At 35.6% G+C, this 23,762-nt stretch overlaps 2 protein-coding genes and 1 long non-coding RNA gene across 12 annotated transcripts in view; 2 read left to right on the top strand and 1 right to left on the bottom strand.

Annotated features, from left to right (window-relative positions):
* The first annotated feature begins 1,707 nt into the window (after positions 1–1,707).
* Positions 1,708–18,833, top strand: vari (MAGUK p55 subfamily member vari). Of its 3 annotated transcripts, none has more exons than XM_043432353.1 (8): positions 1,708–1,819; positions 5,578–5,696; positions 12,101–12,400; positions 13,441–13,677; positions 14,642–15,116; positions 15,451–15,785; positions 16,723–16,797; positions 17,102–18,833. In XM_043432353.1, exons 1-8 carry the CDS (start codon positions 1,723–1,725, stop codon positions 17,282–17,284), a joined length of 1,821 nt encoding a protein of 606 aa, XP_043288288.1. In that variant the 5' UTR covers positions 1,708–1,722; the 3' UTR covers positions 17,285–18,833. The 3 variants fall into 3 exon arrangements, with proteins under 3 accessions (XP_043288288.1, XP_043288290.1, XP_043288287.1); XM_043432352.1 differs by lacking the exon at positions 1,708–1,819 and adding an exon at positions 3,080–3,674; XM_043432355.1 differs by lacking the exons at positions 1,708–1,819; positions 16,723–16,797 and adding an exon at positions 3,057–3,674.
* Positions 18,834–19,557: 724 nt separating this feature from the next.
* On the bottom strand, positions 19,558–22,563 carry LOC122418239 (nuclear transcription factor Y subunit beta). Of its 6 annotated transcripts, none has more exons than XM_043432362.1 (4): positions 22,317–22,563; positions 22,043–22,164; positions 20,491–20,971; positions 19,558–20,047 (listed from the first exon to the last, which is right to left on the bottom strand). In XM_043432362.1, the coding sequence occupies exons 2-4, from the start codon at positions 22,145–22,147 to the stop codon at positions 19,869–19,871; spliced, it is 765 nt and encodes a 254-aa protein (XP_043288297.1). In that variant the 5' UTR covers positions 22,148–22,164; positions 22,317–22,563; the 3' UTR covers positions 19,558–19,868. The 6 variants fall into 6 exon arrangements, with proteins under 6 accessions (XP_043288297.1, XP_043288295.1, XP_043288299.1 ...); XM_043432360.1 differs by having other exon boundaries at positions 20,491–20,974; XM_043432364.1 differs by having other exon boundaries at positions 20,491–20,941; positions 22,317–22,562.
* The window catches only part of LOC122418241 (uncharacterized), a 36,751-nt gene continuing 35,498 nt past the window's right edge, over positions 22,510–23,762 (top strand). For all 3 annotated transcript variants that reach the window (XR_006262472.1, XR_006262470.1, XR_006262471.1), the window contains exons 1-2: positions 22,510–23,026; positions 23,343–23,518. This is a non-coding gene — a long non-coding RNA (uncharacterized lncRNA). The remainder of the gene's footprint in view (positions 23,027–23,342; positions 23,519–23,762) is intronic.

Below are 23,762 nucleotides of genomic sequence, written 5' to 3' on the forward strand. Positions count from 1 at the left end.
AAGCTTGAGTGCACGGGGATTTTTACGAAATTGTGAAACAATCGTCGCCAAGATAAATCTGAAGACAAGATTGATAAATCTTATCCACAATACATAAAAACAGGAAGAAAACATAAAATTTCGTACCTTATCACTGTCGATATTGATCACGAAATTTCATGACTTGGAACATTGTCATTTTATTAAGACTCCTTCACAAAGAGCCTTCAAACAACTTTTCACTTTTTTCGTATATCCAATCGACAAAATCAAATTAAAATTGGGAGCGGCGTAAAACTCAAATAAAATTAATCCCGATCATCGAATTCAGCCGGTGGCCTCAACATGAATTACCGACCGAAGAAAAATGTTATCTACAGTTGGCAACTTAGGAATTGCCAACTGTCGATAACACTTTTTTTTTAATATACTGACTGCCGAAACAAAAAATTTTCCTTTATCGACAAGCTGCGCGTAAACTATCTACAGTCGGTAAATCGGGCATGCTGTGTTTCCTACCTTACCGACTGCTGATAAATCTTATTAGAACTCGATTAATTTAGCGAGAGTTTTGCAACGGGAGTGCAGAATAAATAATTAAACTGGTACTCCGGATCTAGTAACACGTTCTGTCGCAAATGATCGGAAGCAATGATGACTTGAGATCCCAGAGTTTTCAACTCCTTTGATTCTTCAAATTTTTATCGAATCTCCACTTACTCGAGTACACATTTAATTTTTTAAATGAAATTCCCACTTAAAATCTCAATTTGTAATTTTGTTGGTTAATCGAATGAAGAATTCATTCGAAATAAAAACGTACGAAAAATTGGCTCAACAATTTTCTAGCGATTGAAAAATTGATTTAAAAATTCGTTAAGAATTTTTTTTCCCCCTCTTTGATTCGGCGAGGAATAGAGTTCTGGATTTCAGTCAAGTGTAGCGTGAGCTTTACACAATTCCTTCTTTAGCTTCTGACACGATAATGTTTACTGTAAAGGTGAAGGCTTCAGGGGGTGTTTGCCACGAACAGGTGAACAGGGCGAATCGATCGAGAAATATTAGAAACGTCTGGGCCAGGACACATCGCGCCTCGTCGTCTAACGTGAGCCGCTAAAAAAATAAAAAAAATTACGAAATTGTCAACGATCCTCAAGATTTTTTAAAATTGTGACGTTTTATATTGCAAAAAATGGAAGGTTCAACGTCGTAGGGAAATTATCTCTAGAAACAGTCAATGGAAAATTAAGGTATTAACGATCTTTTTATCATTCGCTATTCGTCGAACAAAAAATAATTAATTAAATAATAAAAATTCAACGATTTTTGTTTCTTCGATTAGTTTCGGTAGCAAATTCATGGCTAAACTCATTACAAAATTAATTTGTGAATAAATTAATCAGCCGAGCTTAAAAATTGTGATTTATTTTCACTAAAAATTACCAAAATTCGGGTTTTTAATATTTTCTTTCCTCTAATGGATTTTTATGACAAAAGACAGAATAATAATACAAATTAATTGTCTGATTTTGCAAAATGTGGATTAATTTATATAAAAATAAATAAAAATTGAATTGTTTTTCAACAAAACTCATAGTGTGATGAAATAGTTAATGAAGAAAATTGCTCAATTCGGAGAACGATTACGAATTTACACGAAATAAAAATCATTCTCAAGTGTCAAACAAAGTGAAGTTTCTTGGAATGAGAATCTCGTGGATCGGAGCGTAAATTGATGAGAAAATGGCAAAGAACGTTTGTGGGCGTGGATCGCTGATATCGCTGACGAAAATAGGAAAAGTCGGAGGGACGGAACGAGTAAATTTGGAATCACATACAGGTGGGTGTTATTCTTTACTTTTGGAGTAAGTAATAGAGGCTTTCATTGTTCATTGTCTTCGTGAAGCTCTCTGTCGAAGGTCATGGCTTTGAGTGCGTCAATTTTGTAAAATGAATCCAAGTTATTTAATGATGAAATTCGATTTGAGAATCTTGAAGTCGATTGGAAGCGAATCTATTTTTAGGAGCACATTTTCTCAAAATTTATTCACGAAAAAGAGTTTTTCGGTGTCTTTTTTCAAAAAATTTCTCAAATTTAAAATCTCCATTTGAGAAAATGAGGATTTTTAATCCCAATTTTTGTTGCTTGATTTTGGAGCCACAGCAAAAGTAATTTTGACCTTCTTTTCTTCAGCTCGCTCACTTTTTCATTCGGTTTTTTCTCTCGTGAGTTATTAAGTGATTTTTGACAAAAGATACATAAATAGATGAGCGAAATTACTCTCGATTATTCTCGTATTATTTTCTCGCGGAATTTGGAGAACCCGAAGATGCCCCACCACAAATATCGTCCAAGAACTCTCCTCGCTTCTCCCCGGAGTCTCATAATCATCGGGTTTGCCAGAACCAAGTTAAAACATACAAGTCGCGTTCGCTCGCGATCGGACTTTTTCTCGCCTTTTCCCCTTGTCTCCCTTCCCCATTTCTTTTTCTTTTTTCGTCTCTCTCTCTCTTCATCTTCGTTCTCGAGAATCAAAGAGTCTGCATCGAGCAAATAACGGAACAGTTCTCATCCGGACGTGTCCCTGAAAACTTTGAATTTTCCTCGTTTCGATCAACGAAAATCAAAACAACAAAAAACCTCCCCAAATTCTAATGCTTCGTCGAGTATTATTTGTAAGCGAAAGCCTCCGAGTGACTCGTAAATAATGAAAAATTCAAATTCCTAATCTTCCAAATTCAAATATTTTTTCTTCATCGAAAAAACTCAAATTTGGAAAATAAAAACGACAAAATCGTTCGTTGCTCACTAGAAATGACAGTTTTTCACTAAATATATGAAACTCATTTGAAAAACAGTTTTTTTTTTTTTAATAAACTTTTATGAAAAATTCTTCATTCGCTGATTCGACAAAAAATGTTTTGTGACAAAAATTTAAATAAAATTCTTTCAAAGCCTCAAAAAGCTGTCACTCTTTTGACTGCTTGTTGAAAAGTGCTCCAAGAATCACGTCAATTCGATAGAAAATTAAAAAAATTCTTTTCGAGAACTTTCCAACGAATCGATTGAAAAAGTCACTTCAATTGACATATACAAGTCCGTGTGCTTAATAACCTTCGAAACACTGTTCACACTTAACACCTTACGTTGAAAAATATTGTCGCGAGTGAGTTATCAGGTTGGTGTCAAGTTGCGCAGTGGAAAAGAGAATCTGAAATGAGAATGGGGCCTCGTTCTCATGGTCCTGGTTCTTAAGCAGCAGTCCCCGTACCTGGGGCCCCTTTCGGGGAGGCCCCTTCGAGCTGCAGGTGTAAGAAACCGCTTTCATTCGGTTTCGCGCTCGCGTCACTCTCTCACCTCTTTATCCTCGGAGGAGGCAGAAACGAGAGCTGAGAATCGGCAAATTTTGCGTCGCATTTTTTCGATCAAATTTTCCGACAGTACGAACAATTATTGACTGTGAAAATAGATGAAAGTGGACATGGATTTTCGTTGGGATTCGACACTAAAAAACGTGGGAAATCCTTTTTTTACGTCGTCGAAGTGAACTTGTGAATTTCTGGTTTTTGTCTCTACGAATTTTTCAATCTCGCGATCATGGTGTTCTTCGGGAGAAAAGATAGAGCCGAAGACCAACGACTTTTGGCGAGCACCGACGCCGTCAATGGTGCCAAAATTCATCAAGTTGAAAATGGTAACGACACTTGGGCCCTCCAGCTAAACGACTTCGTATTTTCAACTTTTATCCTCCATTTTTTCTATCTTCGAGTCCTTTATTATTTTTTTTCTCAAATACGAAATTTTCATCCGCTCTCCATAAGAAGCAGCCTCGGTCTGGTCAGCTGATAAAAAAGTGAAAAATTTCGTCTTTCGTTGACAGTCGAAATGGAGCTTCATTTTACAACGACCGTAAAAAAACTATCGTGACGTACAATTCAATTGTGACCCACTTTTGACATTTTTTTAAAACGGAACGTTACTAAACAAAGAAAAATCAACATCAAAGGAGTCCAGCAGGAAGCAATGACGAAAAACTAGAGGAAATTTTTGTTTTCGCATTTTATTTTGACAAAATTAAAGTTTAAATTAAAAACTGAAATTTTTATAACTGATATTAAGATTGGAATTGTTTCAAGTTGAAATGAAAATAAAAATACTTTTGAATGCAAATTCAAATTGATTTTTTAAAATTTTCTCCTCTTCTTTCAATTTTTCGAAAATTTATTCCAGAAATTGATTAATCTTCTATTTTATTTTTCTACCTTTTATTTCATTTTTATTTTTCAGTATTTTTTGTCTCATTCCGTTGCCGCTCGCGGTGACAAGTGAGTCTTAATTGAAACGAAACTGTCAATTCAATTAACGTCTCAACACGTACGAGAGCCTTGAGCTTGAGCCAATGCCCCTTTGCCAGCTTGCCTGCTCCTGTCCCTATTTATTTTCTCGTCTTTCCTTCCTTTTCATCAGCATCGATCGAGCTCAGCCGAAATTCAAAGTTTTCGTGATACTCGAAGGAAAATTTATTCGTTTCGAATCTGCCAAATTGACGGTTTCGTTCGATTGTGAGGACTGTAAAATGGAAGGCAATAACGAAACACTTCTTTCTAAAAATCTCCAGTTTTCACGCCCTTCTTCGAATATTCCTTTATCGAGAAAGCATTTTCAGGAGGAAATAAAAGTTTGGTCGAGGGCAGTCCGACAACTCAAATCTCCATTTCTCGATCCTCAAAAGACTCTTTTTCGAAATATTTTTTTACAACTCGACTGTGTATTATCAATCAATAAAAAATATCAATTAAAATTTGGGCAAAAAATTTTACCTCATGTCTGCGTTTTCGACTTTATTTTCGTCTGGAAACGTAACTTGAAATTGTCCTGTTCGACGTTCAATTAATAAAAATAAAAATTAAAAAAGAAAATCAAACCCAAACAAAATTAGTATTGAATCGTACTTTTTTGGGAAAATGAAGAAAATTGTTGTTCATCAACCAAAATTTGTTTATACTTGAACGAAAAAAAATTGAACTGAATTTTAGCTCCAATTTTTCCTTAATCGAGAATTAGCGAATTTGTTGGAAAAAATAGAAGATGCGCCAAGTGCGAAAGGAAGTTTTGACACCTGTAGCTGGGGGATATTGATCGGTCTTAAGGGGATGAGCCACGCCCGGGGGTGTCCAAGGGTGAGATTTTCCAGCTCCGTTGCTTTCGAATTTCTTTATCGATTTTCCAAACTCGATGTTCGAATAGTCTCAAGAAAATGTGGCTTTTCGGGAGCAAACACTGAGCCTCCGATTGGAGCTTCGAAACGAACTAATTTTCTCGATTTTACTTGGAATTGACAAGGAACATTGAGTTTCGATAAAAATCTCGATTCGAGGGTGAATAAAAGTTGGAAAAAAATGCTCAAAGGCCTCGTTCAATCGTATCGAACTTTTCCAACCCTCCACAGCCCCCGAACGCCCCAAATGCAACTGCGCAGACTCCCCTGATGTAGGCAACTGGCAAGAGGGCGAAAAATATATACATACAAAGTAGAACAGGGCTTGTGAGTCGTTCAGAGCTCAGAGTAATGGAGAATCACACCGTGACTGTTCCAGCGGCCTTCATGCACGTGAGGGACAACATCGAGGAGCTTGGCAAAGTGGCTGCGGACGACACGGACCTACTTTTCCTTAAGGGGTTGCTCGACAGTCCAGTGGTCAATTCCCTCGTAAAAGTACGTAATTTTCTCATTTTTAAAACCGAGTTATGATGAAATCGATTTAGGAAGAATCGTGGAAAATAGTGTGAGACGGTGCGGGGGTTGTTTCTCGAATAATCGATAAACTGCCCGTCAGCAAAGGCACCCTCGCTCCAGTGGTTCATAAATATTTGTCTATTCTTACAACTTTCGTCCATTTCAACGGAAGTCGAGTCTTTCGATCGAATTGCGTTCTCACTTTGAATTTATTTAATTTTTCAAATACTTTTTAACATCGCGACCGTCATTCGAGTCGTCGAGGAATGATCTTTCGAAAAATAATCTGCGCACTTTGAGTGATGCTTCGGGAAAATTGAAAACTGCCTTGTTGCAAATGTTGGAATCCAAGATTTCAACTACTCACGAATAAATGGAAGGCATTTTTTTCCTCGTCCTTTATGCAATACACTCGAATGATTTTTCATTTGGATTGTTCTCGGAAAGTGCGACGAAGCCACGAAAAATTGTAACAAATATTCAGATATTCATGTGGGCTCGAAAAATATCAAATTTTTTCGGGCCACCGGGTACATTTCATTCACACGTACTTTTAGCGCAGTTACACGTGTTGGAACTTTTAACTTTGAGGTTCCAGACGACCGAGCGATTCCACTTTTTCCTCTCCCCCCTTTTTTGTATTTTTTTCTTTCACTCTCTCTCTCTCTCTCTCTCTGGCTCTCTCTTTTTCTCTTCTTCCGTCTTCTCCTCTCTCTCTCTCTGCCTCTTTCTCTCTTTCAAAGTCTCAAGGACCCCTCTCCTCAGCCGCAGCCAAGCCCCACATTCCATGGCGTCCAGTTGGGCAGGTAGCACACGTCAAAGAACAGGCAGACGATGGAGAGAGAGGAAGTCGTGTTTGTAACGGAAAAAAAGAGCAAAAGAGTGTTTAGGGAAAGACGAAAACGGGGCTTTTGAAGATGGTGAGAAAGGGGAGAAGGGAGATGGGGAATCTGGGAGATCGAAGGGACGGAGAGAGACGGCAATCGACAGCGGGTCCTTTCGTCCGCTCTTCTGTGGTGGCGGGCCGAGCCGTCAGAAAGTCGTTTGTTATCTCAAGCCATATTTTCTTTTCCGTTTTTCCACTTTTTCCTTCGAATTTGTCTCAATCCCAATTCATTTTACAGCTATATATCTTTATTTTTCTTTTCTACTGCATTCCGAGCTAATTTCAAGCTTGCTTCCGACACGATCCACTCCAAGTGAAACTAATTTTCAATTAGCGTCAACCAGATGCATTAGATTTTACAAGATACTTTATTCTCGAGGGAATATCGAGTTTCCAATATGAATTTTCGCTCACTGGATTTGTCGAAAAAAATGTATTTTTTACCAAAATTCGTCGACCAATTCAACTAGAAAAATTCATCATTCGCAATTTTCAGAAGATTCAACCAATTAATTATCGTTGCATAAACGCGAATGCATAAATGCGAAAAAAATCTACAGAAATCCAGTTTGACAATTAAAGTATAAAAACTTGTTCAATAATTGGGTGGTTGATAAAATTTAATTGAAAAAAAATGCCGTTGATGCTTTGCCCCTCATTTTTCTCAGTCAATTTTCATAATGATTTTTTTTCCAAAATCTTTTCTTTTGAGATAAAAATATAAAAGGGACATAATCGATCGTCTATCTCGACAAATGAGTCGAGGCTCGTTTACGCAAGGGGCTAGAAATAGGGTCACGAGGGCTATTAAGGTATTAGATAATCGAGAATCAACCACTTATTTGTTGCGTCAGGCTTCTGAAACTCGAGTCCAAAGATTATGAATCGTGATCAGATGCAGCCTCCCATAAGTCTATCGAAGTTATTAATTTTGGCTTGATCCCAATTTGCCTCGATGAAGACGACTTGGCTTTTCGAATTTTAATTGACTCTTTCGTCCGAGTGAAAGTTGCCAGGAAAAACCAGTTTTTTTCGAATAACAAATCAGCTCCTCGTAGCATCGGAGCAAATCTCAAAAATCAATGAATTTTTCAATAACAAATACTTACAAATAACAAATTTATTCGCAAAAATATATTTTTTTTTTTTAATAAAAAATTCTTTCCCGAGTTCTTAAAAAGAAATTTACAAAATCATAGAAACTACTCCAAATTGATTTACGATCTAATCCAAATATAATTTAAAAAAAAAAAAAAAAACACAATTATTATTTTGAAAAACAACGAAATATTGTCCAAAATTGTTGAAAATCAATTTCAATAACGATGAAAAATTGAAATTACAAAAACGAAATTTAACAAAGACTGCAATTTTCTAAATCACATTCTAAATTCTTCTAAATAAAATGTTCAATAATAATAAAATAATTAAATATTTTAAAATCATTATAAATTTAGTGAATCGTAAAACCACCGGCTAATCGGATTATTAGAATAAAATAAATTGAGCTTTTCGACTAAAAATTGAGAAAAAGTGCTAATTAACGAAATCCAGAGACAAAAGGTTAGAAAAATCTGGACTAATTAAGGGCAATCGTCGTATAGCGAGATCGTGATCACATGAGAAACATTATACGAGGTCATGACTGTGAACTAGTGTGAAGAATGAGCAGAATTTGTGAAGCCAGTAACGGATGATCGTCGGTTGAATCATTGACGAGAGTCTCTGGTGCCAAGTCAGCTTTAATTCGCTCATGTCGACCTCACGAACTTTACAATGGACCATTGGGTCAGGGCGTCAGACGCCCACGCGACGACAGAGCACTTTTCACGGTGACGAATCTTGCGAAAGACTCGGAGAGCAAAAAATCTCAATTTTTTTTATTATCCCACAGGCTCTCTCGTGTTACTCGATCGCTAATTTTATTTGTTAGTGTTATGCGACGATTGTTTTAAATTTTTTCAAAATTTTTCTTCATTAAAATTCACTTTTTTAGTGGGTTAATAGATTTTTTCGAAATAATCGATATTTCCAAAATTTTTTACCGTCCGATCGAAGTCTCGATCAAACTTTCAATTCTTTGAGAAACTTTTTTGAGTTACGGACTCGCGATCGAAGCGAGTCGAAACGTGAGTTTTATCGAAAAACATTTTTTGACGAAAAACACTTCTCGAGTGTCTCGTAATTGCCTGGAATGCCTCGTACACATTTCCCTCTCTCGCTTCTCCACGTAATAACACGAATTACAAACATATTCGAGTGGGAGTCGAACCAGGGAGTGAGAGACTGTAAAATTCGTTGGAGAGAAAGTCGAAAACACGTTACGATAATATTTTACATTGTTTAATGAAAGAAAAATCATAAAATTCCAATAAAACGTAAAAGCAGGAAACAAATTTATTCTATTTTTTAAAAATCCATTTCGAATTTTTCACTTCAATGAAATAATGCCATTCGTTAATATTAATTCTGATATTATTCGTTACGATACCATCGATCGTGACTATAAAAACCGTCGATTAAAAAAAAAATCCCAAAATTCGAAAACCAATAACTGATAGCACTGAATTTCATGAAATTCTGGCTAAAAAAATTTAACCCCCAAACTTTTGTCCCAACGGCGCTGCGAGTTTTTTCCTGCTCGACCACCCTCGCTCAAATCAAAACCGAAGAGCTTTTCCTCGACTCACGAAACATTCCAGTTCCAGCCTAAAAAATGGGTTTCTCATTTTTTTCAAAATTTCTCAAGTTTTCTAGCCTCCAGAAATAAAACAATGGAGTACCGCACGCGAAGGGTGAGCACGAGAGTGAAGAGAGTTGTGGAGTGGAAAAGAAAAACAAGGCAAAAAGAAGCGAAGTGGGGGGATCCCCACCTGTTTTCGTTAAAAGGCGAGCTCTCGGGGGCGGGGGGCGGGGGGGGGGGGGGATACCGCGAGAGACTCGCGAGAGACCAAGAACGAAGGGGGAATTTGTTAGGCGCGGCAGTTTTCTGACGCTACCTACGGCATCGGGAGGCCTGTCATAAGCTGCGAGAAATAAAACGTTAGTTTCTCACTTGATGTGCGGACGAAAATAAAACAGTTTTTTTTTGAAGTTTTAAAATTGAAAGATTCGGTTGGATTTAGAGATTTTTCATCAAGGGGGAATCAAGTCGATAACAAAGCTTTGAATTTCGATCGACGATTGTGCGATCCAGGTGGGTGCGGTGGTCGGTTCCCCTTCCCTTGGTTTCTTCATCGCCTGGTGAACATACGGCGATTCCGTAACGTTCGCCAGGCCGAATCGTGACGAGTATCGTGGCAAGTGACTGGAAACGCAAAACCGTTGTTTTCGTTTGTTTATTTTCCTCCGTTTTCTCGCGGTTTTCCATTCGTTATTTTCCATTTTTCTTCAATTTTTCACTTTTCCTAAAGCCTAAAGCGATAAATCGTGCGGTTCGCGACCCGGTTCTCGCGCGGCTTCGCTGAATTCCGTAATGGCCGAAAGTCGGACTGTCTCAGCCAAGAATCGAGCACAACCGTGCCACCTTGCGATCGGTGGATTCCGAAGCTAGAAACAACGGGCTCGCGATCGCCTCCTTGGCGCCATTGTTTTAAGGGGCTTTTTGAAAAAACTTTTGGCTTTTTTATCCTCGCTCATTAATTCAAATCTGTGCATGAGATTTGACCAAATTTTTCGACTTGGACTCTTCGGAAATAAGACTTTTTAGATAAATTTATGTTTTGGTAAAAAAAAAAAGAAGAATTTTGGCACTTTTTCGACAAACCCTCGATCGAAAAAATCATTTTTGCTTCGCGTTTTCCTATCGTCGGTATAAACGCACCGACCAGTCAAGCTCTCCACGAGTTTGCGAATAATACGCCAGGATGAATGATGAGCAATGCAACGTACAATTTACGAGCCATTTTCTTACGTCAGACCTGGCGTGTTAATGTTTTTCCATAAACAGCACCCTCGAAGTAGAGAAAACCAAGTGTAACCAAAACTCGAACAGTGAATTAGCTATTTTTCGTCTAAAAATCACTAGATCTGGTGACTCGTGGCTGTCAGTTATGATGGATAACGAATAACTCAATATTTTTCGAATTTTCCATCGCTTATCGAACCCTCAAGTCGATCAATTTATAACCATAAATGTCAAAGCATCGAGCAACGTTTAGTGAATCGGACCAACAAATTTTGACTCATTTTTCGAGATTCGAATCTGTTGTACGATCGATACTCAAAATCAGGGGTTTTCGAAAAATATTTTTCGAAAATAATTCGACGATAATTCGAAAATTGATGAAAAGTATTTAAAAAATTGTCAAGAATTCGTTTGAGTCAGCTCAGAATTTTATAAACTGTTTTTCAACTACTTCGAGCATTGAAAAGCATCAAAAATTTATTTTCATTGTGGAATTGGATGAATCCAGTGGGGAAAAAAAACATTTCAGTCTTTGTGTCGTCGTAGTTTAAAATATTTCACAGTTTCGCGTTATTCTTGATGAAAACAATTCGGAACGCGTCTATTTTCGAAAATAATTCGGGTCACCCATTCGCCTAAATTTCCGCCGATAAATCCCCCACGCTTTTGGGTCGCTGAGAGATCGTTCCAGGTCGTTGATGCGTCATATTTTTGAGGAGAAAAAAAGAACCGCCTTCGCTCGAATTTCGATCCAACTTGGTCCGTGGGAATCCCAAGCTTGCCATTGTTGATCGAATTTTTTCGTAAACACACTTTTTGGGATTTCAGATCCTCCACCACAGACTTCCCGCGGAAGTTGAGAAGAAATTTCTCACTCTCGCTTTTGATAGCGAGAAAAGAAAATAATTGGACTCGTGTTTTGAAATTTATTTGAATTATTTGAAGTTGAAACTGTCGTGAAAAAAATCATTAAAATTGAGGATTTTTTTAATTAAATAAATCAGCGATTTTGATGATTTTTTAAACCGATATTTTGTTGATTATTCGTCAACTTCGTCAGCTGATTTTCGCTCGATTCGTCAACACCTTTTCAAAATAAATGCTCCTCATTTTGACCCTGCTAAGAGCTCGTATTAAGCACTGATATTTGTCCAACCGAGAACAGCATTCCAAAATATCAAATAAAATGTTTTAAAACACTCTTATCACGTTAATGAGCAGTTGGGAAGTTCTCACGAATGCGTTTTCACTTTCTCGAAGTGCCGAGTGACCCTCCTTAATTCTGGGATAAAAGTAAATTTCGTTCTCACCGAATGAGTCACGTGGAGTCTCTGAGTGCATCCGTCCACGTGATTTACTATCAAAATAGACATTTTTCAAGACTGCTCTCATTTGGGGAAAAGAAGTCGAAATTTCACCACGAATATAATAGCAAATGATTTAGTTTTTAAATTTTTTTAAAAAATTTATTTGAAAACGAATGAAATCATGAGACGAAAAATCCTTAAAAATGAACAAAAAATCTAATCGAGTTTCAGCAAATTTTATTTCTCATTTAAAATACTGATTTTTCATAATTTTGGCTTCCAGCTTCAAGAACGATTGGAAACTCCGCCGGAAGTGATCGAACCGTACTGTCTCGCGGTCTGTGACACGGTCGACGAGATTTCTCACGAATTTGAATTTTCGAGAAACCGTGACGAGCGAGAATTGGCAGTGCTGTTAAGGAGTTTCCACTTGAAAGCACTGCTGGAGACTCACGACGCAGTTGCGGAGCATCGAACACTGCCACCGAGCCAAAGAAACACTGTTGAAAGCACGATGCCTAGTGACGAGAGACAGGAAGCTGTGAGAATGGTTGGACTCAGGAGAGACTCCGATGAGCCACTTGTGAGAAAGCTCTATTGATTTGAGTTCCATTTTTTTCGTCATTTCGATCGTTTTTTTGCTGGGCTTGGGTTACGATTGTTAAAAAATCATGAGATTTGAGAAACTTAATTATTCTCGAAAAAAAATGACTCGTCAAGGCTAAAAAGCGGAATAAATGATGAAAAGTCTGTGGAAAATCTCTCAACTGAAGAACTGTGAAAACTTATAACAATCTTTGATCAAATTCTCATTTATTTTCGTGCGATTTCGAAGCAAAATTTTCTGTGAATTCGAGCGCAGTCAATCATCGTTCAATCGTTTCATGATTTATTTATACGCCTCGGAAGAAAGAGAGCTTTGAATCCGCCGATTTACAGTGAAAAACTCGAGAGGAGGAAGAAACGGAAACGCCACTGTAGGTCGTGAATAAAATCGCTCTTTCTCTCGTTTCCTCTCAGTCGAGTTTATTATTTCTCTCATCTCCCTTAAAGTCATTTCTCAATGTGCACTACTTTATTCAATCAAGGCACTTTCGCCATGTGGCGTTGTACCCTCTGGAGACAAAGAAGAGTATGGAAAGTCCGATATTAAAAATGAAGAGGAATCATTAAAATTCAATAAAAATGGCAATTTTTTTCGTATTGGCCACTTTCGTGAAACTAATTTATACTCATTTGTTATTATTATTGAAATATCAATTTTTCTTATGATGCCATGAACACGAAGACGTAAGGAACACAATATTTAAAGCATACTTTTGAAAAATTAGTGAAATCAAAAAGAAGTGAATTTGGGAGTAAAAAAACTTCGAAAACGGTCGAATCAAGATTGAAAATTAAAGTTTCCTTTTCGTCGAATCCAATGGGGATCGATAATTTTTTGAAAATCGATAGCTCGTCAATGTTGTCGTGTTCGAAGCACAAAACATTTTCAATTTTGAAAGAACGTTAAACACAAAAAAAGCGTTGAATAAGAAATTTCACAAAATGGCAGAAATTGATGAATTTTTAGAAGAAACAACATTGTACCGGAGCTAATTCTTGAATGATTTATAATTTAAGGGGCTTACGGTTCAAGTGGACGATACGGGAAATCTCATAATAGCCCGAATCCTTCGTGGCAGTACAGCAGCTCGCCAGGGTCTTCTCAGATCTGGTGAGGTAATAATGGAAGTTAATGGAAAATCTGTTCACACACCTGACGAGCTTCAGCAAGCCATACAAGATGCTAAAGAAAATCTCACGCTGAAAGTAGCTCCGGGTATATCGAGCGACAGCACCAGGCAACCAAAGTCATTGGTAATTATTCGTGCAATAATTTTCAGTGTATTCGACAATTAGATTTTTTTTCGATAATAATTATGCGCCAATTATTGTAAAAACTAAAAAAGAAAAACTTTTCATTATTAACAATAACAAAAATATTCTATGGGAAAGCATTCAAATGATTTTAGTTCTCAATGAAGCAACAAAATAATTCAACAATTGTTATGCAATTTTAATTTTTTCAATTCATTGAAATATTATTAAATTTATTTTATTTCAATGGAAGTTAAATTAATTGAAGCATTTAATTTAATTTAATTTAATTTAAATAATTATTTTTAAAAAGTCATGCAATAATTGTAATGCATAACAAAAAAAAACCTCAATATAATCAATTAATTAGTTATTCAATTTTTGTTAATCGATTGAAAAACAAATCATAATTTAAATGAGGAAAAACGCGCTGGTCACACTGGGTCGGAATGACCCCAGCCATGTTAAAACGCATCAAAGGATGTTAGTTTGAACCTTTCCGAATGAGAATATCATGGGAAAAAATTTTTATCCGTTTTTCGAAATTCCGAAAAAAAGCCAACAACGTGGACATAAGAAAAAACAATTTTTTTACTAAAAAGAAATCATAACTCTGGCAACCAGCTTCCTCGGGCGTCAATAATTAAGAGATTCTAGATTAAAGTTGCTCTTGAGGTCATGTTGACCCCTGGTGACCATGGAGTGTTAAAATGAACGCTAATCACCATTAATTGTAATTGAAATAATCAATAAAACTAATAAAGTTATTAAATAAATTATTTTTTTTTTAAATAAATGATAAATTAACATGATTTTTTCGGATAAATTTGATTAGTTTATTGGATTGACGATCATATTGATTTTGCTAGTTGAGGAGCAATCCATTTTCTCACATTTATTGCCTCATTGATAAGTGATTTCGTAAAAATTTCATAAAGAAATAAAACAAAAATTATTATTGCAGTGTCACATGCGAGCAATTTTCGATTACGACCCTTCGGAGGACACTTTGCTTCCGTGTCGCGAGATCGGTCTGCCTTTCCAAAAGGGAGATGTTTTGGAAATCGTGGACCGAGCGGATCCTAATTGGTGGCAAGCGCGAAGGGTCGAGGGTGACGAAGTTGGTCCCCCAGGTCTTGTGCCTTCGTTGGAGCTCGAGGAACGTAGAAAAGCTTTCGTCCCGCCTGAGGCCGATTTTGTTCATAAAATAAGCATATGTGGCACGAGAATATCAAAAAAGAAAAAACGAAAGATGTACGAGTCCAAATCGAATGGGGAATTCGACAGTGCCGAACTTTTGTTGTACGAGGAAGTCGCCAAAATGCCACCATTTAGACGCAAAACCCTCGCTCTCGTTGGACCACGCGGAGTCGGGAGAAGAACTCTCAAAAATCGTCTCATCAATAGCGATCCAGAAAAATTTGGAACCATCGTTCCATGTAAGTTCTTCTTAATTTACTGGTTATTTAATTATTTTCATTTTATTTTTATTTTATTTTTATTTTATTTTTATTTTATTTTTATTTTATTTTTATTTTATTTTCATTTTATTTTTATTTTATTTTCATTTTATTTTCATTTTATTTTCATTTTATTTTTATTTTATTTTTATTTTATTTTTATTTTATTTTTATTTTATTTTTATTTTATTTTTATTTTATTTTATTTTTATTTTATTTTTATTTTATTTTTATTTTATTTTTATTTTATTTTTATTTTATTTTTATTTTATTTTTATTTTATTTTTATTTTATTTTTATTTTATTTTTTTAGTTACTTCTCGGCCACCACGAGTTCTCGAGGAAGATGGCAAAAGCTATTGGTTCACGGATCGAGAATCGATGGAAACGGACATCAGGGAGCATCGTTATCTGGAGCACGGTGAACACGGTGGTCATCTTTATGGGACGAGACTCGATTCTGTGAGAGAACTCATAAGGTCTGGAAAAATGTGCGTTCTCGACTGCAGTCCGGCAGCTTTGAAAACTCTCCACAACAGTACCGAATTTATGCCTTATGTCATTTTCATCGCCGCACCTGGAATGGAACAATTGAAAACACTTTACGATCTTGGAAGGACCACGGGAGCGAGCAGTCGAAATTTAACGGTAAATAAACTTTCTTTTTTAACAATATTAATATTTTTTTTCTTTAGGCCACTTTTATCGTAGTTGGAATTTGAAAAATTTAGCTCCATCATATTTGCCATATTTGATATCATTTTTCAGATTTCATTTCATTCAAAGTATCAGCAAATTTTTTTCTGTTGTAACAAAACTTTTGTTTTTACGTGAACAATTTTTTTTGTTTTTTTTTTTCTATTTAAAATGTTCTTGGTGTCGTCTGACGATCGCGTAGTTAGAACTCAACAGTGAATTTCCCTCGTTTATTCAACAAACTGATACATTTTTCCATCTTTATGAAAACCAAATAAATTTTGGCATGTAACAACATCGTTGGCTTACGTTAAGAAACCATTAATTTTTTTGATCAAACAAATTCATCGCAAATTTAATGAAATTGAATTTTTTTAATACGTACAATTTTTACTCATTGTAATTTGGATTTCAGACAGTCAGAAATTAAAAAAGTGAATTGAAATGTATGACTCATTTCTCGGTACAGCATGTCATGCTTTTGGAGAATGTGATATAAAAAAGAAGAATCTGCATCGTTATCTTTGATTTTTTGTCTCTTGTTTCGATAAAAAACTTGTCGATAATTTTTTTTTTTTTTTTAATTTCTATCAATTTTTGTAAATTGAAACTTCACATCAATCTGTAGCCTTAAAAAAAAGTTGTAATTTCAAAAAGTGTCATCCAAAAATTTTTAATTTTGAAAATCTCATACCCGAAGATTTCTTTTTTTCGTTTTAATGTTTCATTTCCATTATATTTCTTCGAAACATCATGAACCGTAGAATATGTTGAGGTTCTTAAAAGTAGCAGCGAATGCTCGATATTTTCATGTAATTCTATTAGTCAACCATCTGATTTTTATTTGTCATTTTTTTTATCGTACGTGTTTGATGTTGGCTTTTGCTAGTTCGACCGTCAGAGTTCCATCAGGTACAGTTCGAGAAGGGCGAGGACCCTTGAGTCCCTGGCGTCATTGTACGAGGTTAGTGCTGCATGTCTTTCCTTCTGCATCTAAAAAAGTATTTCCAAGTTATTCTCAAGAGAAAATCAATACCAAACGGAGGCGAGTCGATACCAAACGCTACCGAACGATTTCCAAACGAAGAGTGTAAAAAAAAAACTTTTTCAATTCTTGACCCTTTTCGATGCAAGTAAATGACCTCTTCACGTCTCTAATTCTCATGACACATTATCAAATCGCACAAAAAATGAACAAACGCACAAATTTATGAAAGTTTGGAAAAAAAAAATTGTAAAATTTTAATTTCGATTTTTTCGTCCCACAGGAAGATGACTTGAAATCAACGCTCGAAGAATCCGCAGCATTGCAGCGAGCGTATGAAAAATACATCGATTTAGTGATCGTTAATGAAGATTTTGACAATACATTTAGGCAAGTTGTTGCCGCACTCGATGCCCTGGCGATCGAGGATCAGTGGGTTCCCGTTAATTGGATATATTCACTGTAAAAAATTCCATATTATTAAAATTATCACACACATATGGAAAGTTCACGTACACAGGAATTCAGACAGGCTAAAGAAAATTAAGAGTCGTAGAATTTTGAAAATTCGACTACTGTTCAGTATCAAAATACTTGCGTGCTTAAAAAATTACACATGTTTGAAATATTTTAATATAAAAATTCGTTTTTTTTACTGATTTTCTTGTTCATCGCCTTTATTTTTTCACTCAATCACTAAATTATCATATTTTGAGATTGGCTCGACAGTTTTCATTGCCATAAGAAGAAAATATAAAAAAAAACGTCACCGATATTCAGAACTGTGATTCAAGGACGTCTTTGAACAAAAGTTTTTTTTCTTTCTACTCGTATTTGTAATTCCTGTTTCGTAAACGCTTGAAAATTTATCAACACTCGCATATTAATTCTAATATGAAAATTTCGATAATAAATACTTCGACAAATTAATTTTAATGCATGGATTCGTTTCTTTAGTAATTTGTGAGAGAAATTGCATTAAGCGAAGTTCACTAAATCGAGGTCACAGTCAATATACATTTCTGTCCATCTTGATTTTTCAATGAATTATCCAAAAAAATGATTCATATCAGTCATTCGAATTTTCAGGAATGTTTGAGTGGTAGGAAAAGGAATGCAATGAATTCAATTTCAATCCAACGGTATGTGAATTTCATTTGTCGTTGTATGAAAAAGTATTGTAAACCGCCAGATTAGAAAGACCAGATAAAAATTTCAAAACAACACGGAGGAAAAAATCTCGTCGTCGATTGTTTTAAGATTGTGTTCAACGAATCAATACAATTGATTTGATTTCATTATTTGTTAAGTTCCAGACTCGGGATGTTCTCCTGAAAATTGTTATTTTTTTTTTTTAATTTCTAGTTCCATTATTTTTCGAGCTCGATAAAATGGAGTTTGAATAAAATTTGTAATGTATCTACGTTTGAAAGAAACGAAAAAATAGTACAACGTGCGAACCACTTAATATTATTGCAGGAAATGTTTATTTTAGAATGTTGCTAAGTATTTTATTAAAACGACATTGAGGTAATACTTGCGAGAAAATATGACGAAAGATTTTAGACCGTAAGCGAGCGCCAAGCATTTTTACCGCCGTCCATTTATTTTTTAAGCAATGCGCGAGTGCGTTACAATAAATAAGCGAATAAGTGAAAGGAATTTCGAACGGAAAAGTAAATATATTTATAAGAGGCATCTTTCAAGCCTACGATTTTTATAATGTATAAATATGAACATTGAAATAAGAAAAAAAATATCGCATTACGAGTTCAGATAGAGAAGATAAAAAGGAATTCAATTCCCCAATATTTTCCACGTTATTCTTACACAGAGTGTATAACAAAAATATATAATTCTAATGGAAATATGAACGCTGAAATAATACCACAGGAACATCAGAAAATGAGTTTCTAACAAATGTCTCAAAACACGTGAGCGCGGAACGATTAATGAATCAAAGAATAAATTATCGATGTAAAAATAAATAAAAGTTTATTGAATATTTGTTAAAATTGCAGTCATCCTTTTCCCTCTCTTATTAAGTATTTTTCATTGAGCACTTCTTTGTTTGAATCGATTTTCGGCAAATTACTTTTGAATTTCCCGCCATTTTCCAGCTGACTGACGTGTGACACGAAGCAGTTTCCAATTCGGCCACGTGGTGTCGTCATCCCAGAGAACACGCATGCGCGCGATTTTTAAGCGATGAAAAACATTTTCGAATGTTTCCTGCTGGAAAAACGAAACGTCAAAATTCGCTGGAGTCGCGGTAGCGACTCGGAGACAAGTCCTTTTAGCCTTTAGACGGCCGGGATATGAGAGTTGAAATCACCCTTGAAAAGTGCTTAAATTAGTGTCTGGTATCACGTATTGAATAAAGAATTTTTTCGATCGTCAAATCGGACCCCTTAATTTTTACAGCATTTTAACCCTTTTCCCAATGTCAGCAAAAAAATTTTTTCATTATCAGAAGCGCATGAATCACATTGGCATGTGAGACTTTCATTATTTTCATCAGACAAATCTTTCCTTTTAATACTTGGCGTCAAAACGCTGTCGCGTCTTTAAATATAGAAAGTTCATATCACGGGGCGAGCCGATATATCGGTTTTCCGGTCCTCTGGGTATTTGATCGCTCTCAGAGACTCTTTACAGGAACCGTCGCGTGTCCAACTGCTTTCGAGTACTCAGACAAATTATGAAGACAGACTAAAAAGTCGGGATGAACAAAGCTGGTTAAAATGATTGTATACATTGTACAATTTATTTAACAAAATATTTCATAAAAAATTGAAACTTACATAAATCTATATATATATAGTTTTTTTAAAAAACAAACGTATATATATATATCAATATGTATAAATTGCTGTTAATTGAATGATTCGAATGGAATGAAAAATTTTGCACCAGCAAAATTAGCGTTTCAATGAATACGATAAATTCATTATTCCCCCATTTTTTTACAGTTTGTCTCGTCAATCCCATGCTCGTGGAAGAAAGTAGAATTTCAATATTATTCGCTTCAATTAATTGACTAATTATAACTAATGATTTTCCGTGGATGCTGATTTTTGTTGGGCTTGTATAAACTCAGGATAGTCGATGAAACCGTCTTTATCCACATCATCCATGTTGAGTATCGGATCGATCAGTGCAATTAGCTCTTCGTCGGAGAATATTTTTTCCTCTTCCTTCTTGGTGCGATCAGTGACCCCTTGTTCCGCTGCAGAGTTAAAAAAATCTATATGAATTGTGTTTACACACATTTTTCTCGTTTCGATCTACCTCCGAGTCTGATGATTATTCCAGTACCAGTTTAATTGTTTCGAACGAATGAAACACATAAAGAAACGGAAAAAGAATTCAAATTATAAAATTAAGTGTAAGTCTTTTACTTTGGAAACTGCTGAAATCATTAAAAAGAAATACCAAGCGGAAACAAATTTTTCTCCATGTAAATTCACATTAAAGAGACAACGCTTTTTTAAACCTCAAGCACACTCAACCATTGCGTCGATTTAAATAAATTCAGACTGAGAATACATCAAAGTGCAAAGATCAAAATTATAAACTGAACATGATAAAAATAGAGATTATTTGCCAAATTGAAAAAAATTATACATCCCAAGAAATCGCACCTCTCTTTTTTACAATCAATTTCCTTACCGTGCCAATGAATAAGCGATTTGATAAGTTCGCATCCGTCCAGTTTATTGTTGTTGTCAGCGTCGTGCATTTTGAAATAATGAAACTGTAATTCTTGGTCAGACATTTTGCTCGTGTCTATCGGAACATCCATATGCTCAGCTATGTGAGCTTTCTCATGTTCCAAGTTCGCAGTGTTGAGTAACTGTTGAGGATTCCTTGCATGATCGTGATTGTGTCCTCCTTGTTGATGACCTTGTATTGGGACCTGCTGTTGCATCGGAGGCGGTTGTTGCTGTTGTGGTTGTTGGAACTGTTGTTGTTGATGTTGTGGAACATGTTGCACAGGTATTTGCTGCTGAAACTGTTGTTGTTGTTGTTGTTGTTGCTGTTGATGCATCTGTTGTTGCTGATGCATCTGCTGTTGCTGATGCATCTGCTGTTGCTGATGAACCTGCTGTTGCTGGGGAACCTGCTGATGCATTTGTTGCTGAGGATCATACTGCTTTCCATATAAACAATACAGAATAGAAAACAAACGCTGCTTATTTGACAAGAAATCGAATGAACTGAAAGAATTTGAACAAACGTCGGTTGAGGAGATTAAGGGGCTCCGAATCTAGTTTTCTGTCAGCAGAGCTTTTGTCATGACGTAAGCTTGGAATTGAAAAATATTCTCTCTCATCAGCAATTCCACTTTTTTTCGCAGTATTTTGTAACAAAAGTTGCAGGCTTTCTTGTACCTTGAAAACTCAAAGTGTAAAAAGAATAAAAACAATACAGAAGTTAGAAACATTGACAGAATCAGAAAATTCAAATAAAATTTGATCCTTAAAATCGTACGACTTTACAACGCTGAAGTTTCCAACGTTGGAGTCCAACGAAATGAATGAAAACAAAATGATACATCCATCAGTTTTTTATTTCACAAGTGTAGATTGAAAAACTACAAAGTATAAAGTCGGCAGGAAATAAATTGGAGGATTGCTGGAATTATTGAACAATTTTTTAGATCATTTCGTTGGACTCCAACGTTGGAAACTTCAGCATCATACGACTTTTCAATATTGCCAACACAGTTTGGTGGCAAAAATGAATCATCGAACAAATATTTTCTGTATTCTGCTAATTTTTTCAAACACCGAATCAAGTTGTGGCTCAAATCATTTGTTTGTAAACCAAATCTCACTTGTTTACAGGAATACCAAAAACAAAACAAATTTATTAATTTTTATATGGGAAAAATTACAATTATCTTTTATCGAAAAAAATTAAAATAAAAATCATCAAACTGTTGAGTTCATTAAATTAACATGAAATCTTCTAACTCGTTTTGAAAAATATGATTAAACCATTTTTTTTCTCTGTAGTTGCTATTTGCTCCGTTGGAATAAGCTCTCCATATGTTATGAAAGTACACACGAATGGAAGCGTCGAAAAAATGGATGAATGAAACGAGCATGTGTAACTGAGGCTTATGTGACCTCGAATTCTGCCGAGAGCAACTTTTAAATAAATAAACTTATGGAAATGGAGTTTAAGGTTAAAAATAATAGATAGGAAATTGACCGACCTGTTGATAATGCTGCGGGGGAACACCCGGAGCGATTCGCTGACCTTGTGCATCGACGTATCGATGTCCGAGGGTACAGAGTAGAAGGGAAATAATCAGGAACATCTTCGCGGCGTTACGAACTGATAAACGATGAAATAATTAGAAAAATGCTGTTTGTAATTATCAAACAAATAAAGATTTTTTCGGACTACAAATTTAAACATAAAATTCGAAACTTCGATGGTTTTTTTTGTTTCAATAACTCAGAATACTATATGCTACCTTTTTTTACCGTCAAGAGTATCTTTGAGCTGTCATACGTGAGATTTAAACGCGAATGGACTAAAAAAATTTGAGGAAACTGAGGCTTTCAACGACCCGTAAGTCGGCGTAAGTTTCTGTCGAGATTTCGCGAGGTTATGTTGACTTTGACTTGTCGCGTGCCCCGTACGTCCCTCAACCTCTCGGGCGAAAAAAAATGTAAACTAAAACACCTAAACACTGACGTGGATGTGTACGCGTGTCGCCCGCCCGCCGCCGCCGGCACGACTGGTTGACCAATCATCGCACAGCGGCGGAGGACAGTTCTCTTTTGTCGGCTACTTCATGTTCTTATACGTTGCTCACTTCGTTTCAAACTGCAGCGCGCCTTCCACATTTTTCTTCCTTCTATTAATTTCGAAACAACTGTTTTTCTCAATTGACAATTCGACTAATTCATACTTTCATACTTTGGAGATACCGGAGAAAAATATTTCAACAAAATAAGTGTGTTTATCAAAAGAGTTCGACTCTCAAAAAACAGTAAAATTCAGAACTCCCAATGTGTTTTCAAGTGTGCCAGAAGAAAGTGAAGAAATGAATAAACAATTTGGAGAAACAATAAAATGAAAGATTAAATTTCCATGAAAATAACAAATTCAAATTATTACAACTTTACAGATGACTTGCTTTCCTCATTGAATAAATGGGAAGCCTCACCTTAAGAAAAAGGCGAAAAAGGTTATTCAACGAATTGTGATGCGAAAAAACGTCATTCTTCCAATGTATTTTTTCTCAAATATTGCTTCTCATTATATAACAAAACATATTATGCTCGATGGATAAGTTTTCAATAATTCTGCTTTATCCACAATCGAAAATCTCACTAGAGTCGAGAATTAACTCTCGCTATACATTCTTGGTGTCGAGATAACCTGAAAATTTTTTTTTATTCAGAAGAAATAGTCGCACAAGCGTTATGAAAAAGAATAATAATTCATTTTACTACAAATTACGACAATATCTAAAATATTTCAATTGTTGTCTGTCCTCTCAGGATTCCCGATTTTTTTTCGAGAAATTCCAAAGCCAGCAGACCCCAGGGCTGTCAATATACTTGTCCCGAGACCCTACGGAGTCTCTCGTTCCATGGGCTTCAGAATGAAAATTTTCCAACTTTTCTTGACTAGAGATAGTGTGATGAAAATTTACTTTATCCGAAAGAAGGCAAAGGTAATGGAACAGCAAAATTTTTGAATTTTATGAAAAAGAGAAGAATATCTTTTATTCGAACTTACATATTGTTTTTTCAGGACGAAATATAATATATTATTTCCCTATATTTATAATACAGTTTTATTATGTTTTCTCGTGATATAATTCGTATTTTTTTCTTCCACTTTCAATGAATAGCGGGACGTAGGATGTCGCGTAGAAACGTTGAATGAGTAATGCGTCGAGGGTGCGAAAGTCTTTT

This window comes from Venturia canescens, chromosome 11, assembly GCF_019457755.1.
Source record: "Venturia canescens isolate UGA chromosome 11, ASM1945775v1, whole genome shotgun sequence".
Taxonomy (NCBI): domain Eukaryota; kingdom Metazoa; phylum Arthropoda; class Insecta; order Hymenoptera; family Ichneumonidae; genus Venturia; species Venturia canescens.